This window comes from Oncorhynchus tshawytscha, linkage group LG16, assembly GCF_018296145.1.
Source record: "Oncorhynchus tshawytscha isolate Ot180627B linkage group LG16, Otsh_v2.0, whole genome shotgun sequence".
NCBI lineage: Eukaryota > Metazoa > Chordata > Actinopteri > Salmoniformes > Salmonidae > Oncorhynchus > Oncorhynchus tshawytscha.
The window spans coordinates 17,527,746-17,544,986 of NC_056444.1; the positions used below are offsets into that span (position 1 = coordinate 17,527,746).

Genomic DNA, 17,241 nt, shown 5'->3' on the forward strand with positions numbered 1-17,241 from the left:
GCCTCGACTCACTGCCGGTGTCATATACCCTGCAGCTCTTGCGTACCACGTTTTCTATAGGCAATCAGACCTTGGTAAAAATGTTGTGTGCGTTTTCTTGACCATTATTAGCCTAAAACATTGGAAAGAAGGGATAATCCGATTTCTGCGTGAAACGGAAGTCTGAAAGAACCTGTAAATTGCATTTAAATTAATCCCACCCCAGAAATGGTCAATTGCAGCACCGTGACCAAACGACTACATAGGGGACTATAATAGCCAGCCTGGGTAATGTAATTATAAGTCAACGGCCACATATAAAAACACATCTAGTGCATTAAGCCCAGGCTATTGCTACATGTTTTAATTTTCAGCACATGTTTTCCCAACGACCACAGGGCTCCATAAATATTTTTATGGAGCCAAACTTTGTGCCAACAGCCTCTGCAGGCATAACCATGCATGTGGCCCCTGTTTGCCTTTAGCCCCAGGAGTGTGTGATTGCAGCTGCAATTGGGGTGTTTTTGCTTGTGAGCATTCCTGCTCCTTCATAAACGCCCCCTGCCTCAAGCATCTCATCAAATCAAATCAAATTTATTTATATAGCCCTTCGTACATAAGCTGATATCTCAAAGTGCTGTACAGAAACCCAGCCTAAAACCCCAAACAGCAAGCAATGCAGATGTAGAAGCATTGGTTCCTGCATGAATACCTGCCTTGAGAACTACATCTTCATGCTTGTGTGACACTTTTGAATGTTGGTAAAAAGATAAATAAAAGTATTATCTGAGTTTTATGCCCCCGCCTCCCCTGTACAGGAATTCTGCCTGCTAGCTAGCTAGCCTACAGCGGGAGACACCAGTAGACAGTGTCCTTTGCTCCCGCCTGCCCTGTACAGGAATTCTGCCTGCTAGCTAGCTAGCCTACAGCGGGAGACACCAGTAGACAGTGTCCTTTGCTCCCGCCTGCCCTGTACAGGAATTCTGCCTGCTAGCTAGCTAGCCTACAGCGGGAGACACCAGTAGACAGTGTCCTTTGCTCCCGCCTCCCCTGTACAGGAATTCTGCCAGCTAGCTAGCTAGCCTACAGCGGGAGACACCAGTAGACAGTGTCCTTTGCTCCCGCCTCCCCTGTACAGGAATTCTGCCTGCTAGCTAGCTAGCCTACAAGCGGGAGACACCAGTAGACAGTGTCCTTTGCTCCCGCCTGCCCTGTACAGGAATTCTGCCTGCTAGCTAGCTAGCCTACAGCGGGAGACACCAGTAGACAGTGTCCTTTGCTCCCGCCTGCCCTGTACAGGAATTCTGCCTGCTAGCTAGCTAGCCTACAGCGGGAGACACCAGTAGACAGTGTCCTTTGCTCCCGCCTGCCCTGTACAGGAATTCTGCCTGCTAGCTAGCTAGCCTACAGCGGGAGACACCAGTAGACAGTGTCCTTTGCTCCCGCCTCCCCTGTACAGGAATTCTGCCTGCTAGCTAGCTAGCCTACAGCGGGAGACACCAGTAGACAGTGTCCTTTGCTCCCGCCTGCCCTGTACAGGAATTCTGCCTGCTAGCTAGCTAGCCTACAAGCGGGAGACACCAGTAGACAGTGTCCTTTGCTCCCGCCTGCCCTCACCATCATTAACAGAACTGTCCTCACCATCATTAACAGAACTGCGGGAAAACAGTGCCCGACAGGCGGGGGGAGGGGTTTATCGGCAGTTGGCATCCAACATTATGCAACCTACTGTACTGGAACACCCCCACCTCCTGCTTGACTAGCTTAAAGATGGACCAATAGAAGTATAGAGAGGGATTCCTGCAGATGAAGGAATGCCTACATGCAGGAACTCCCCGAATTGTGGGCCACAATTGCACCATTCTCTCTAGCTCTACACCAGGTTCTAAAGCCTGTTTGCCCTTTGGCTTCTTTCTTGTCAGTTGGTCTCTCTCAACTCTTTTATGTTCTCCATTATGGGAGTATTTTCCCCAACATCTTCATCATAGACCCTTCTGCTGATTCTAACAGCTTGTTGTTATTTGATGTTTCCTCAGCTCTATTTTTAGTCTATGAATAAACCTCTGGAAGGCTGTGTGTGTGTGTGTGTGTGTGTGTGTGTGTGTGTGTGTGTGTGTGTGAGAGACAGACCACTGACCAGACATGCGTACACTCTGATGTAAATAATGACGTAATGCAGTGCTTTCGGGTGCATGCCTGGTACGTGTGCTCTTCTGTGACTTAAACTCATAGACAAACCAAGCCAATATGGATTAAACTGTCATTAGCAAAAATAAGCTAATTAAAAATAGAGGTCAAGTTCATCAGATGGCGGGACTTCAATTCCATTCGAAGACAGTCAAATATTCACTTCTCCTGTTGGTGTCTCTCTTTTTGGCATCCCTCCACTCTCAAACTCTGTTTCTCTGCCATGTATCTCTCTCCGTACAGTTTTGCTGCAGTCGTATTCAGGCTGATTTGATTTGTTACTGCTGTTTTGCAGCGGCCGGCAGGAATCAGGAGGCATCCAAACACAGGAACAGGGACAGGGACAGGAGTGGAGGGAACAGAGATGACCACAGTCACACCCGGTGCTCAGCACGAGGTGAGATGATGATGTTGAGGGCTCAGGAGTTACAGGCGGGTGTTTTGAGACTAGTCTTGGGATAACAATATTATTAGGGGATACTTTTTTTCTCTATTAAATTGCTCTTCTTTTGCTGTAGCCTAAATGCTTTAAATTGAAATGAAATATGTCTATATTGATTAAATAATCGGTATGTTTGTGACTAGAGAATGTTACTATAACTCACCGGACACAGGGAGTGTTTAGCAAATGTTTGGATGTCTTGATGTTAAAAGTGTGTGAGTTATCTCTTAACATAAGCTGTGGGGCAGATCTGACTCTGCATGCATTTACATATCTTATGAAAGTAAAAAAAACACTAGCTCATTGCATGCTGTGTGCATATAGTCTGCCTATATAGTAAGTGTGCATCTCTCTGTATGTGTGTGTTTGAGCATAGACAAGACCCTCCAGCTCCTCTTGTTTCGTAGTTTATATGTTGATTGACAGTGTTTCAGATAGGTAGACATAAACCACACACAATGCCCTGACCTATGACCTCTAGCTACAACAGTTTGACAGCAGGTTTATAGAGCTGTCTGTCTGACCCTGACATGGAGGGATGACCCCCAGGTCAGCTGGATGTGTGTCTCTTCCACCTTACACACAGACAGGGTCAGGAATCATCTAGGGAAATTTGATGTCTTACTGACCGGAAATCAAACTTAGAAAATATATTTCTATGGAATCGTACCCTTGTCACATGCGTGTGTAAAGATCGACTGCGTGAGCCCACTGAGCAAAAGCCTAAGCATTAGCTCTGGCCTCTGTGTGTGTGTCAAGTGTGGGACTGATTCTACCCTCCAATGAGCAGTCATGACCTCGCCTTACATCACCAGGACAAGGCCACTCACCAATGGGCACATGTCCCCTTCTCGCCTGTCGTCCAAACGCAACTGTCCAGAAAGTAAGCCACCTGTAGCATCATACTTATCTGTTTCTTAACAGAGACCAAGCTAAGCTACCTAATCCTGGACTAAAATGCTATCCGCGTCTGTGTAGCTACCTCTAATACTGGCTGATCTACTGTAGTTTGTTGTTCATTCAGCAACAGTATACTTCAACCTCTCCACTGATGTTAAATAAGTATGAAACACCTGCTCTGAGTTTCTCTTCTGTTCATAATTGCCTTCTATGTGCTCACTGACTCTCTATCTTCTCTCATCCTTGTGTGTAAGGGTCACTACGGATGGACAGAGTGCAGCTAGTGAGAGGGAGGAGACAGAGAAGAGTCAGGGTATGAGTCGCACACACATTCAATAAATCAATATGAACTGTGTGTGTGTGTGTGTGTAGAGACCTAGGAGAGTTCCTGCGTGATAAAGAGCAGCAGCTGGAGCGTTTTTCGGAGGGAGGAGGATGGAGGAGCAGAAAAAAAGAGAGGAGAGGAGACAACAGCAGGAAGAGGAGGAGAAGGTCAGAGGTCAAACTACTATGCACCCTCGTTTTTTTTGTCCTCAACGACTCATTCCAACTCCCCCACACCCTGTTTACCTCTCTCTCGCTCTCTCTCCGATTTGGGTTGAGTATGGTCTGCCTGTTGGGTTAGATTAGATGTGCTTTAATGGTGAACATCTCAACTGATGATTTGAAATTGATTGGGAGACAGCCCATCATTGCAGACAGACTCTCCCGTTTATGTTAATAGATTAATGATTGGGCGGTCTCTGTGGCTGCACCATGATGTCATTGTTGACGTATCATGTGTCATTTCCTGGAATCAGACAATACATGATATATATCTGTCACACGCACATGGATATGAATATTTGATTATGTGTAGGACCAGATAGAGTTTCCATATGATACAATAGGATGTGATAGGATATGAGGCCAGTGGTAGCCTATAGAATTGATGTTGGTTGATAATTATCAATTAGATATGCAAACAATATGAGTTCATGTATTGATAAAAAACACGGTTGATTAATCTGTCTCTGGTTATTTAGGTGTGTGTATGTTCTGCTGTAGAACTCTGTCTCTGGTTATTTAGGCGTGTGTGTGTTCTGCTGTAGAACTCTGTCTCTGGTTATTTAGGTGTGTGTGTGTTCTGCTGTAGAACTCTGTGGAGGTTCTATTTTAGTCCTGGCACCGGTCGGGTTCTGGGTTGCCGTAGCGATATTGTCCGCTATCACCTCAGATGACTCTCTCTCTCTCCCCTCTCTCTACCTCTCCTCCCACACTGCCTCTTTCTCCCTCTCCCCCACCCTCGGCTTCCCTCTATCTCTCTGGATCTCTTTATCGCTATCTCTCTCTTTTCTTCTCTCTTATTGATCTTCATCCCCCTCACCCATCCCTCCCTCCTCCCCTTCTCCTCTCCTGCAGTGGTGTGTGCAAGTCCCTCTTTCTCTCCCAATCTGAGGTGGGGCTTTCCCTTCCTCACAGAGAATACTGCAGCCTTTCCCCAACATACTTAAGATACCCAACAACTTATACAGAAGATTTACAGCAGCTCATGCAATGCATGTGAATTGAAATATGTATAGGAGATTGATTGAAATGAGAGTGGGGGTGTGTGTGTGTGTGTGTGTCTGTCTCTGGTAAATGACATCAGAGCCTCTGTCTCTCTCTCTCTCTCTGCTGTAGATCTCAGTAGTCCAGACATGCAGGAGTTAACCCACCAGAGAAATACAGTCACTGAGCAGATGAAGAAGGAAGGAAGGAGGGATAGATGGAACGATGGAGGGAGGGTTGGAGGAAAGGAGGGAGTGAGTGGAGAATACAAAGGAAAAGAGTGGAGAATACAAAGGAAGAGAGTGGAGAATACAAAGGAAGAGAGTGGAGAAAACAAAGGAAGAGAGTGGAGAATACAAAGGAAGAGAGTGGAGAAAACAAAGGAAGAGAGTGGAGAATACAAAGGAAGAGAGTGGAGAATACAAAGGAAGAGAGTGGAGAATACAAAGGAAGAGAGTGGAGAATACAAAGGAAGAGAGTGGAGAATACAAAGGAAGAGAGTGGAGAATACAAAGGAAGAGAGTGGAGAATACAAAGGAAAAGAGTGGAGAATACAAAGGAAAAAAGAGCATCTGCGATGTGACAAATGCAACCTGTGTCAGTACCATAGAGTACCCTCTGTATGTGTATATGTCCCTATGACGTGTCTGTGTGCACTCAGTTGGGTGTCGTCAACAGAGGGGAACAGAGTAGAGGTTATATGTTGTCCCTCTAGCTGGCTAAATGCTTCCTCAAATAGAATCAGTTATTAGAGGGGGGAAAAAAGGGAGGGAGGGGAGAATCTAGGGAGAAAGAGGTGAGCAGAGAGAGAAAGGGTGGAGTGAACAAGTGAGGGGAGGGAGAGAGAGTGACAGAGCAAGAGAGAGAGAAACAGAGCTACCTAGAGGGAGCGGCAGACACCGGTGGAGACAGGGATAGATAGAGAGGGATAGATAGCGAGTCTGAGACTCTGGTATATTTATCAGTGAGCAGCATACAGTGTGAGTGATTGAACGAACTGACACACTTGGAGGAGAGAAAAAGTGGCGAGGCTGCAGTTGCTCTGGTAACCATGGCGCAGCCGTCTCCATGTGCATCACCGGGTGTTCGTCGGCGTAGCGACGGCTCTGTGAGAGAGTGTCTATTTTTCCCCGTTTTGGAACGTAACGAACAGGAGAGACTGGAGGCCTTGGTGAGAAGACGGGAGAGAGGGGGAGAGAGGGAGAGACCGATGGGGGAGGACAGCAGAGACTCTATGGAGAACAGGCCTAAACGATGGACCTGGGGAGGACCGCCTGGAGGGGGAGAGGGTGAGTACACTGGGGAGGAGGAGGGTGGGGGCATGGGAGTCAAACCGGAGGGAGAGACCGGGAGGGGAGGGGAGAGATTGACAGGAGGTATGGAGGTTTAGGAGGTATGGGATGACGTGTGTGTGTGAGGGGGGACAAAGGAAGAGAGAGAGGAGAGGGGTTGATGGGATGTGTTCAGGATGGGGGAAAGGGTGGGGACAGTTTAGGACAGCTACACGGAAAAGGAAACTAGAGAAGAGAGGGGAGGGATGAAGATAAAGATAATGGGGGCAGGTGAATGAGAGATAAAGGACAATAAGGAGAGAAACGAGGGGTGAGAGAGGGAGGACAGAGACCAGAGAGAGAGAGGGGGAGGACAGAAAGAGGAAAAGGGTGTGGAGGCTGCAATGCAGGGGAGGACAACGCTTTGTCTTAAACTCATCAGCTTGGGAGAGGCTGCTGTGTGTGTGTGTGAGCCAATAGTATTATGGCTCATAACATTACTTTGTGATGATAAGAGAATTCTGTCTGTGTCACTGTCGTTCACCCTGCTGTTACAGGTGTGAGTTTAGCTGAGGAATCCTGTGTGTGTTGGGTATATCTCTGTTTCTGTGAAATGCTGCTACACTCCCTCAGTAGTGTGTGTGTGTTTGTGTGCGTTGGGAAACAGGCCTGATTCCTGGGAGGGGCCTGAAATACGTATCTAACCACACACACACACATTGACGCTATATTTACTGCGTATGTAAACATCCATTGTTGCATTAGTGTCTGTCTCTCTCTCTCTACACACACACCCCTTGTCATATGTCTAGGCCTGATGTTATGGCACTGTTAAGGCTAAGGGTATTATAGGATTTGCAATTGCATTTGTATCTTTATCTGTGTGTTTTCATGGTATGTGTGTGAGTGCGTGCGTTTTCAGCGATGAGCAGTACTGGAGCAGTAACCAGACTCTGTGACGCATTCATAATGCAATCAATTATTCACACACCCCATCAGGCCTAGGATGAAGTGGAGAATCGGCCCCTCTTACAGAATACACAGGCTACCACATTCTTCAACAATACCTTCTAGAATCCTACAGAATAGCGTCTCTAGAGTACAAACGCTGGTAAAGCCTGGAGTATCAACACATTCTATTCTTCTTCAATTACTGATCAAAACATGACTATATTTCACTGGGGTGATAACCAGCGGATGGACGGTAGATCTGAACTGAGATCAGTTGATGCTGCATCATGCAGGATATCAGATTACACAGCTCCAGTCTGACTGCAGTGCACCGCGTGCGTGTGTCAGAGACTCATAGGTGTGTGCGTGTATACAAATGCGCCACGTAGGTTTGTGAACGCAGTACATATGTGAGTATAAATTCAACACTCAGGTGTGTGTGTATGATTGTTATGCCCAGGTGCGTGTGTAACGCTTTGCTTTCTCCGCTTTGACACACCTGCTACCAGGTCACCCTAAGACCCCGCCCTCTCATGCTATTGGCTCAGCTCTGCCTCATCATCCCGCCTCCGCTGCCAGCCCCAACCAATCCAGGAACGGTACAGACCACCTGACACCCTTAGCGTGATCCGCTGCCTGCATGTGTGTGTATATACCGTACATGTGCTGTTGTTGTGTGGCTGCATGCATGTTGTGCTTTGTGTTGCCAGTGCAAGACCGTTATTCCCCCTTCTGGGCAATAAAATATTACATTGTATTCTATTGTCCATATTCACATTTGTTTTATTTTGGCCCAAGTAGCCTATGTCCCATCTCATTGGTATGGGTTAGGGTGTGTGTTTTGCAGTGAGTTCTGCTGCCTTCCTGCATGGGAGTGTTTGTGAATATGGTTATGGTTGTGTTCCCCACACATCAAGTAAATGTCTGTGTGTGTGTGTGTGTTTGTTGTCTCCCTTTGGTCTTTGGGGTCCGTCTGCCCCCCCTCCTTGCCCAATCAGAACAAAGAGTTTACGTACTTCCTGTCTGTCTGGCCTATGGCGATGCTTGGTGATGCACATACAGTGTTCACAGTAGGGGGTCCAACTACCCCCCCCCCCCCATCAGGATCTGTAGCAGACTGCCCCTGTAGCAGTCTAACCAGACACACACACTTTATAGGATCTGCAGCAGTCTGGTTAAAACCCTCCTCTCTCCTTTGTGCTAGACGGTCTGTGTATCCATGTAAATATAGAACATGCATTATTCTCTTAATATACAAGACTGAAGTCAAACTGAAGCCCAATCAGTGTGTGTTTGGTGGGATTGATGGTTTGTTGTGTGTGAATTTGTGGCATAGTTGTGTGTTTTAGATAGTGAGTGTGTTGTGTTTTATTGGTTGAATGGTCTGTTCACTAACCGGAGTGACATTTTAGTTGGAGTGTTCTCGTGGTATGTGTTTGTAAAGCGTGTTGTGTGTCTCGTATTTGTGTGTAATGTGATTTGTGTCACTGTTGCTCCAGGTACAAGTTGGCCCTAATCACAGATAGACATATCTGACCTTAGCTATTTTCTCTACCTACCTCCCTGAAGTGTGCACTCATCTCTCTCTCGTGAAGATTGGTGTAAGCAATTAAGACTTTCCACCATACTTCAGGCCATTCCTAACCTTCCCCATGAGCGGAAGTGAATGAGTTCACACATCAAGGATGAGGGTAGATAATGTGAATTCAGTATTAGTGGTTAAAGATGACTCGTACCTCTTCATGTCCCTATGGGGTGGAACGTCTGACTCTTTCTCCCATCATGCATCTCGCTGCAGTGTGTGACTTCCTGACACCGCCCTCCTCGGACCAGCCAATCACCAAACGGCTCTCCAACTCTTCAGCCTCCCTGCACTCACCAGATAGAGGTGTGTGTGTGCGCCCGCGTGTGTCTGTGCGCGTGTGTGTGTGTGTGTGTGTGTGTGTGTGTGTGTGTGTGTGTGTGTGTGTCAATTCATGAGGACGTGTCTAGTGTTGCCAAGCAACAGTATATAATATGACTCTTTTATGTATTTCTCTGCACCCCTCTGTTGGTGTGTTTCTTCGTTGTCCGTCTCTTTGTCTGCCCTATGACTATGCAGTGTGTGGTGTGTCCCCTCGTTTAGCGTCCCCAAGCCCCCAGCGGCCGGCCTACAAAGGTTCCCCCTCCAGGAAGACCAGTAATGGACCCCCGGAAGACAAGACCCCCAAAACACCCACAGTCGGTACCATGTGTGTTTGTACATGCATTTATATTACCACATTAGAATTCTGAGCAAAACCTGACTTCTTCTGTTGTGTTTTTAGACAGAGAGAGGCCCCGCCCCCTGTCTGACTGACTCTTCAATGAGACGCCTTGAATCTCCGACCACTCCGACCCGAAGCTCCTCCCCCAGAGCCCAGAGCAAAGGACTGGGCACGCCCAAAAGGTACAGAAACGTGCAGTTGCACAGACATAGGTTATCTGAACATTGTGGGAGTGTTGTGGGCCGTTGCTGACCTTGTTATTGTGCTCATTGTTAAGTACTGCAAGGTTGTATGAAAGGTTCAATTAAAGCAGTAAGGGTTCTTGGGCAAAATCACTGAGCAAGCCAAGCTAGTAAAAAAAGCCATAATACAACCTATATTGTGATAATTGTGTTATTTGTTCATACGCCACCATGATATACAATAAGGTCGTCACAGCAAAAAGACAAGTCAACTACACATATGTTTGTTTCATCAAAAACCAGAGAGCAACATCTGTCCGGTGACGTCCACAAAGCAAATAATGCATGAAACAAACAGTTATATGACCTGCAGCATGGTCAAGCATGTTAATGTTTTCGACAGTTTACTAAACAACTACTGATTTAGAACCACAGAGTTACCGCAAGTCAGCACAAAGACAACAGGAGCACTGCCTCCACTATTCCAGCACAATTTAAATTTAAACGGTCTATGTTCTATGGCTCTGTCATACAGTATACTTTTGGTTTTTGTTTTCATAGGTTACCTAGCTAAAATATTTGCTAGCCTAACTTCCTGGCATGGGCAACAATGAACCAGCTAAGTTAGCTAGCTAGTTAACGTGAGTCTACTAGGCTACATATTGAACTTCAATCGTCAGGCCAGTGGCACAACATGTTCATTTATGGTTAGATCAGAATCACCGTCATAATCATTGGCCTGTACAGAGGATAAAGTCAAAACCACAATCCAAATCCACATCTCCATCCATGGCTTAGGAAAGGGACGATTTAGCAAGCTAGCTACTGCAGGACATCAACACAAGCAAACCAGAAACACATTGAAAATGACGTTTTGCTTAGGAAGTTTTGCTTAGGATTGGTGTGAAGCCAAATTCACACTGGCCTCCCTTGGGGTGTTTTTCTGCACCAGGACAACCCACAGTTGAGCTCAGCTCAATGCTGATTGGCTAATTATTTTCTAATGTTTTTTATCAAGGAAGGCATCAATCAATCAAATGCTACTGCAGCAACATGTTATACTCTTTTGGTCCAGACAGCATCAAATACATGGGCTATACATACTGAGACAGAGGGGCACTGTTTCCCTCACTTGGATGATTTCTCCGGTGAGATTCAGAATCGAAATGTATTGTTTTTATTGGTGAAATATTTGGGGAAGCCTGGCTTCCCTTGGCACCCATGAATACTCACCACTGAATGAAAGTTGATTGTTATTACAGGGTGAGGTCAACTAAGAGTCGCGCCCAGTCCCCCTGCTCTCCGGGACAGTATCCTCCCTCCCCCCTACGCCAGCGAACCCCGATAACTGAGGGCAACCAGGAGGCCAGGGGTCATGGAAACCTAGAGAGGAAGTCCTCTAAGCTGGACACACCAGAGAAGAAGACCTCCAAGTCCTCCAGCAGAGACCTTGCGGCAGGTAAGGTGTGTGTGTGTGTGTGCGTGTTTGAGCAGTTAGAGAGATGATCAGTGAGCTCAGAATTCACCACTGATATGCTCTGCCCTTGAGAGGAGAGAGGTGGATGGAGAGAGAGGTCTGTAACCTGAACCACCCTAGACGAGAGGAAAGAACAGAACTGCTTTCATCAGTGTCTGCTGTACCCCAAGTCATCTCTGTCTCTCTCCCCCACTGCTTCCCTCCTTCTCCTCTCAGAGTCTCCAGGTACGCCCACAGGCAGGAACGTTGCCGGGACAATGGATGCGGAGGAGGCTTCTAGACTGTTGGCTGAGAGGCGTCGTCTGGCCAGAATACAGAAAGAACAGGAGGACAAACTACGACAGGAGGAGGAAAGGTGTGTGTGTGGTGTGGAGTATTTTTGTTTTATTTTTGTTCTCTCCAATTTTCGTGATATCCAATAGTGACAGTCTTGTCCCATCGCTGCAACTCCCCTACGGACTTGGGAGAGGCGAATTTCGAGAGCCAGGCGTTCTCCGAAACAAAACCCTGCCAAGCCGCACTGCTTCTTGACATACTGCTTGCACTTGACACACTGCTCGCTTAACCCGGAAGGAGTCGCTAGAGTGCAATGGGACAAGGAAATCCCGGCTGCCAAACATTCCCTGACCTGGGAAACGCTGGGCCAATTGTGCGTCGCATCATGGGCGTCCCGGTCACGGCCGGCTGTGACACAGCCTGGGATCGAACCCGGGTCTGTAGTTACGCCTCAAACACTGCGATGCAGTGCCTTAGACCGCTGCGTCACTCGGGAAGCCCATGTGGAGTATTTGAATAGAGCAGTGTTCCCCAATTGGTGGCCTGAATTTAGGCCGCGGGTGATTTTATTTGCCTCCCAATGTTTTCTGAGCAAAAAAGCAAACAAACAATTTTTTGTAGGACATTAAAGAATGTCAAAACACCAGCAAATCATCTGCAAGTGATTGATTGTAATTTTGGAAAACTGTTCCAAAATATTTCAAGGCATAATAGAAATATATATGTGATTGTATATAAATGTAAGCAAGGCTTGAAATGAATATGTTTTAGCCAGATATTGTATCTTGTGGCCAATTTGCAGACAACAAATGATTTGAAATGATGTTCCGGCCCCCTGACCATCCACTCCAGAAAGAAATCATCCCGCAGCTGAATTTAGTTGATGATCCTTGGTATAGAGCGTCTGGCCAGAAGGATGTGGGTATTTAGAGTGTATAAGGTGTGTGCGTTTTCTCACTGAGTGTGTGTGTGTGTGTGTGTGTAGGCTGAGAGCGGAGGAGGAGCAGAGGAGAGAGCAGGAGTCACTGGAGCGGCAGGCAAGAGAGGCACAACAAGCGGAGGAGGAGAGAGAGAGATGGGAGGAGGAGAGGAAGACCAGAGAGGACGAGGAGAGAAGGACAAAGGAGAGACGTTGGAAAGACATGCAGGATCAGCTGGACCGAGAGGTCAGGGGTTAAATGTCAAACCAAAGAGGCATTACTGCAGCATGTAGGCCTGTCTAAGATGTCTAATGACAAATAGTCAATAAATATATATATATATCTCCAAGGCCATGTTGCTAGCAGTTTCAAATCCATGTGGTTTATATATATTGGTCTGTCTGCTACATTGTGCTTTTAGCCTTGAATAACCTCCCTACTTCTGCTGATCTCATGCAATCTGACCCCACATTATGTGTGACCCACAGCTTCCTTAGTTCTTATCAGTTCAGGGCATTAATGTTTTGCTTGTGTTTGTGTGCAGAGAGAGGAGGCGTGTCTGCGTGCTCACAGGGAGACAGATAGGAAGAGGCAGGAGAGAGAACTGTTGCAGGTACAGGAGGAGCAGGAGAGACTGCAGAGGAAGAAGGTTAGCACACCTCCCCCCCTCCCCCGAACGCTGCCATTTAAGCTGTTTTCCTAAAGTCCTGTGTGTGTGTGTCCACAGCGGATTGAGGAGATCATGAAGAGGACACGTAAGAGTGAGACGGACTCCTTATGCCCAGGTATATACAAACAAGAGCGTGCGCACACACACACACACACACATACATACACAGGGTGTACTGTCTGCAGGGTGACTCAGCAGACAGTGAACCGGCCAGGGTTACAGCTCCCCCATGTGGTGGAGAGGAGGGTATGTTGGGTTGTATTGTTTGCCTTACAGTATATATGACTCTTGACCATTAATGCATTAAGGTTTTGAGCTACTATTAATATGGTGTGTCTAACCCCTCCTCTCTCTCAGGTGTGTGTGAGGTGAACGGGGGCCAGGCAGGACATGTCAGGGAGTTGGATCAGGACGAGTCCCCCATCATCACGCTGGGACCCCTGGAGAGTAAGAGCTGTGGAGGGGACGAGCTGTCTGACGGGGTGCAGTCTATGGACGTCAGGTGAGCTGCACACACACACACAGGTCCCCAATTCTTAACACTCATTTTTCATACTGTGTGTCTTCCCAGTCCAGTGTCCAGGGATGAGTTGGGTAGCGTTCAAGAGTTCTCTCCCATCAGCGATGGGTTAAACAGCATGAGTAACACCCAAACCCTTGAGCACCTCCTGGATCTCACCACCCAGCCAGAAACGTCCCTTTACCCCATGCTGCAGGCCGGCAGTGCTGCAGCCCTGGGAGACCTCAACAAGAACCTGCTGATACAGGATTATAACCCCTCCTCCTTCACTAGCTCCTCCCCAAGCTCCGCCCAACTTCTCCACAGCCTCAGCCCTGGCAAACTGGACATCTAGTAACCAGGTAACTAACGGGTTTGGCCCGGGGAAGGCCGTCATTGTAAATAAGAATTTGTTCTAAACTGACTTGCCTGGTTAAATTTTAAAAACTCATAAATGAACACACTGTACAGCTCTGCTCTAATATTTATTATCCTCTTCCTCCAGGGCGTTGGGTAGGACAACTAGCTGTTGGGTGCAAAGAGGAGCTAGGAGCAGCAAGGGGGTCTCTCCTCTCCTCCTGCTTCCCCCCATCAGAGAGAGACCAGCTCCTTGCACCTCCGCCCTCACCCCTCTTTAGGGGAGAGACCCTCCCCATGCACCCCCGGCCTCCACAGAGAACAACAACCGCTCAATGTATGGCTCGCCCTCATCTATACAACTCAACCACAGGAGGCTGCTGAGGGGAGGACGGCTCATAATAATGTTCGGGAACGGCACAAATGGAATGGGATCAAACACCTTGAAACCATGTGCCTGACGTATTCGGTACCATTCCACTAATGCCGCTCCAGTCATTACCATGAGCCATTCTCCCCAATTACGGTGCCACCAACCTCCTCAACATATCTACCGCTGAATTCCCCCTTCACACACACTGACATGTACACACACGGTTAATACTCTCCCGGTAAAGTAAAGCTTTTTCTCTGTGTCCTGGCTGTATGATATTGTGCATAAAGGTGTGTCAGTGTTGAGAGGAGGATGATGTAATAGTATGGTTGTGTTATCCTCCTGTAGCATTAATTATGTGGTTAACACTGATCATGTGACCCTGTAGCAACTTCATTGGAGAACACCTCTCCTCCTCCTGTATATACTATAGTCACACAGCTGTTAACTAGCTCTAGGTAGAAGTTGCCCCTAACCACAGGATCTAGGATCAGATCTTTCTAACCCTCAATAACTTTAACTATTGGGGAGATTAAAATATAGTCTGACCCAGTGTATCAATGGTTAGTGGCAACAGTAACGACTTTGTTTGGAGTTTCTGTCTGTCAGTGTTTCTAGTGGTGGAAGGTTATATCCCACCACCACTGATGTGCTGCACTACTGTTTGCCAGGACTCAGGAGTCTATTCAACTACTATTGGTACTTAGAACTCAGCTAGCCAGTCTAGATATGTTAACCTCCTGCAACTGGAGAAACCTACTCATCTACAGATGTGGATGATATAGTAAGACAAAAGTCTGGCCTCAGTTGATATGCTTTTGTCCACCACCGCTCTACAGTGGTACATCAAAACACATGTGGAAGACTGGAGCATCTCTGAATATAATCTCTGCAAAAACAAATGAAAACTGTGAATGGTGTCGTATTTTTTAGCTATTTACAGGGTTGGGGATATTGAAAAGATGTGGCGTGTGTTTTTGGCTCGCTGTGTGTACGCTAGCTGTGGTGTAGTTAGTGTGCACGGTGTGGTTGTGTAACAGCTCTGAAAACACTAATCTCTGCTTTGGAAACACTGCTCTCCTTATCTTGCCTCTGCTTTGAACTGGACTGTTTATGCTGCAACTACCAGTCAACCTACAGCAGTGGTCTTCACCTGCAGTCCTGGAGGGCTACTACGTGTGCAGGCTTTCGTTCACACCTGATTCCACTGATCATGGTTCATACTGAAGACGGTGATTAGTTGAATCAAGTGGGTTTGGGACAGGGCTGAAACAAAAGCCTGCATAGCCAGGCCAGTAGTTCTCTAGCACCAAAGTTGGAGAACCCTGTCCTACAGTATCTCACCAGTCTGTGTACTCACTCAGTCAGTCAACTCTGTAACAGACTCTGATGTGCAACCGCTATATTCACTATGACCGTGGCTTTACCTCATGGAGATTTATCTCACTACAGAGGACAATTCAGTCTGCTGTCTACTACTGCTGTGAATTCTATAATCATACATTCTCGCTGTACTGTAACTGTCTGGTTCGGGTCTTACTGTAACTCTTACCTATGCTTTGCTCTGGGGTAAGGTGTAGCCTAGCATGTGCGCTCCCTCTCCTCGCTGATTCAATCTCTGTTTCAGTTCCCCCTGAAGGGCAGTGTAAGGTGTCAATCATTCCTCATGACCCAGCTAACCCTGTGAGGGGGAACACTCTGAATTGTGTGCATTAATGGCTGTAATAATGATGCTGTATCTCAATTACTGGACTAGAGTAGGCAAAGGCCTGGAATGTCCACTTATCTTTGCTGTCTTCAGTGCATTGGACTCTTGATTTAGTTAACATGTATTTCCGTCCATCTCTCTTCCTCTCTCTTTCTGTACTCGTTCATTATCTCATGCTTTCAGAGGCTGTTAACATTCATTGTATCCTAAGGGAAAATGTAGTTAAACTTAAGACTTAAGGTCAGAATGTTATTCACTAAAAGTCACTTAACACAGATGTCACTGCAGCTTGGCGGAATATATAACTGTTGATGTGGTGCATGGTTCGAACTGCTGAAAAACAACAATAAAACATCATCAAGCCATGTTTGGGACTTTGTTTATCAACCAATGGCACAAACAGATACCTCTGCATTGGTCTGTCTCACATGGTACACCTTGATGTAAAACATATTTAGAAAGATATGGGATATAGAATACAGTAATGGAAGGAAATATGTCTTGTGAAAAATAAATGATTTTACCGTGAGGTTTATTTCGAAATTGTACGGGACACACCATAGACTTAGTTAGACGACTCATCTTTGGATCTATCCCATTATTGCATCTGTGAGAGCACGGGCAGCGCCATTGAGGCCATCTCCAGTACATTTTCTTCTTCGATTGTGTTTGGAAAAAAGCATAAAGCTTATAATGGTGATTTACCGCCACCTGCAGCGCTGGACCAAATAGTGTGTGTCATTAATTGACTGTGGCCACTAGATTGGCAGTGATATAGCTTAAAGCCATGTCCAAACCAGTTAACCCAATTTGAAGAAAAAGCCAATGCTCTGATCATTGGCTGGTCCCTCCAAACCCATAGGAATCACCCCCCCCAGTTGACTACTTTATAAAATGGTGGAAGCCCTCAATGGCAATGTCCATGCAAAAACGGGTTATTTCTAGGTAAAGTATCTCTATGGGACACACCTAGCATGTATTCATTCTGCCTGATTCTGTTGGAAAATGTTTATTTAACAGAAGGAAAGTGAACGAAATCGGACAGGCCCTACCAGAATTGGTCCAATAAAAACTCTTGTTTTGCTCTTTGCTTCTTAAACGGTTTCTGTAATGAGTACACCCCTAGTCTTGGGCTATGAAGAAACAACTTGCATAGAGCTTCCGGAAACATTCACGCTTACTTCCAGTGTAAAAGGCAGATGTGCTGTTGATGTTTTTGGAGTTATGAGCACGTTGTTTTCAATGTAATCTACTCACATTCGCATACAGCGTT

At 46.6% G+C, this 17,241-nt stretch overlaps 2 protein-coding genes across 9 annotated transcripts in view; both read left to right on the top strand.

Moving 5' to 3' along the window:
* LOC112215435 (eukaryotic translation initiation factor 1A, X-chromosomal-like) overlaps positions 1-5,450 on the top strand; it is a 36,388-nt gene extending 30,938 nt beyond the window's left edge. For all 4 annotated transcript variants that reach the window (XM_042298889.1, XM_042298888.1, XM_042298892.1 and 1 more), the window contains 3 exons: positions 2,462-2,563; positions 3,881-4,000; positions 5,171-5,450. The gene's annotated coding sequence lies outside the window, so the exon portion shown is untranslated. The remainder of the gene's footprint in view (positions 1-2,461; positions 2,564-3,880; positions 4,001-5,170) is intronic.
* Positions 5,451-5,850: 400 nt separating this feature from the next.
* Positions 5,851-17,053, top strand: LOC112236884 (MAP7 domain-containing protein 2). 5 transcript variants are annotated; one of them, XM_024405502.2, is made up of 13 exons: positions 5,851-6,327; positions 7,770-7,859; positions 9,059-9,148; positions 9,362-9,480; positions 9,567-9,688; positions 10,951-11,147; positions 11,382-11,520; positions 12,427-12,607; positions 12,906-12,974; positions 13,089-13,146; positions 13,389-13,533; positions 13,603-13,892; positions 14,036-17,053. In XM_024405502.2, exons 1-12 carry the CDS (start codon positions 6,090-6,092, stop codon positions 13,883-13,885), a joined length of 1,731 nt encoding a protein of 576 aa, XP_024261270.2. In that variant the 5' UTR covers positions 5,851-6,089; the 3' UTR covers positions 13,886-13,892; positions 14,036-17,053. The 5 variants fall into 5 exon arrangements, with proteins under 5 accessions (XP_024261270.2, XP_024261268.2, XP_024261269.2 ...); XM_024405500.2 differs by having other exon boundaries at positions 5,852-6,327; positions 12,906-13,010; XM_024405501.2 differs by having other exon boundaries at positions 5,852-6,327; positions 9,386-9,480; positions 12,906-13,010.
* The last annotated feature ends 188 nt before the right edge of the window (positions 17,054-17,241 follow it).

Excerpts from the sequence above, each read along its gene's own strand:
- LOC112236884 (XM_024405500.2), top strand. The coding sequence starts at position 6,090 with ATGGCGCAGCCGTCTCCATGTGCATCACCGGGTGTTCGTCGGCGTAGC. Across the intron at positions 9,481-9,566 it reads AGACCCCCAAAACACCCACA|ACAGAGAGAGGCCCCGCCCC; the intron begins GTCGGTACCATG and ends TTGTGTTTTTAG. Across the intron at positions 13,147-13,388 it reads GACGGACTCCTTATGCCCAG|GTGTGTGTGAGGTGAACGGG; the intron begins GTATATACAAAC and ends CCTCTCTCTCAG.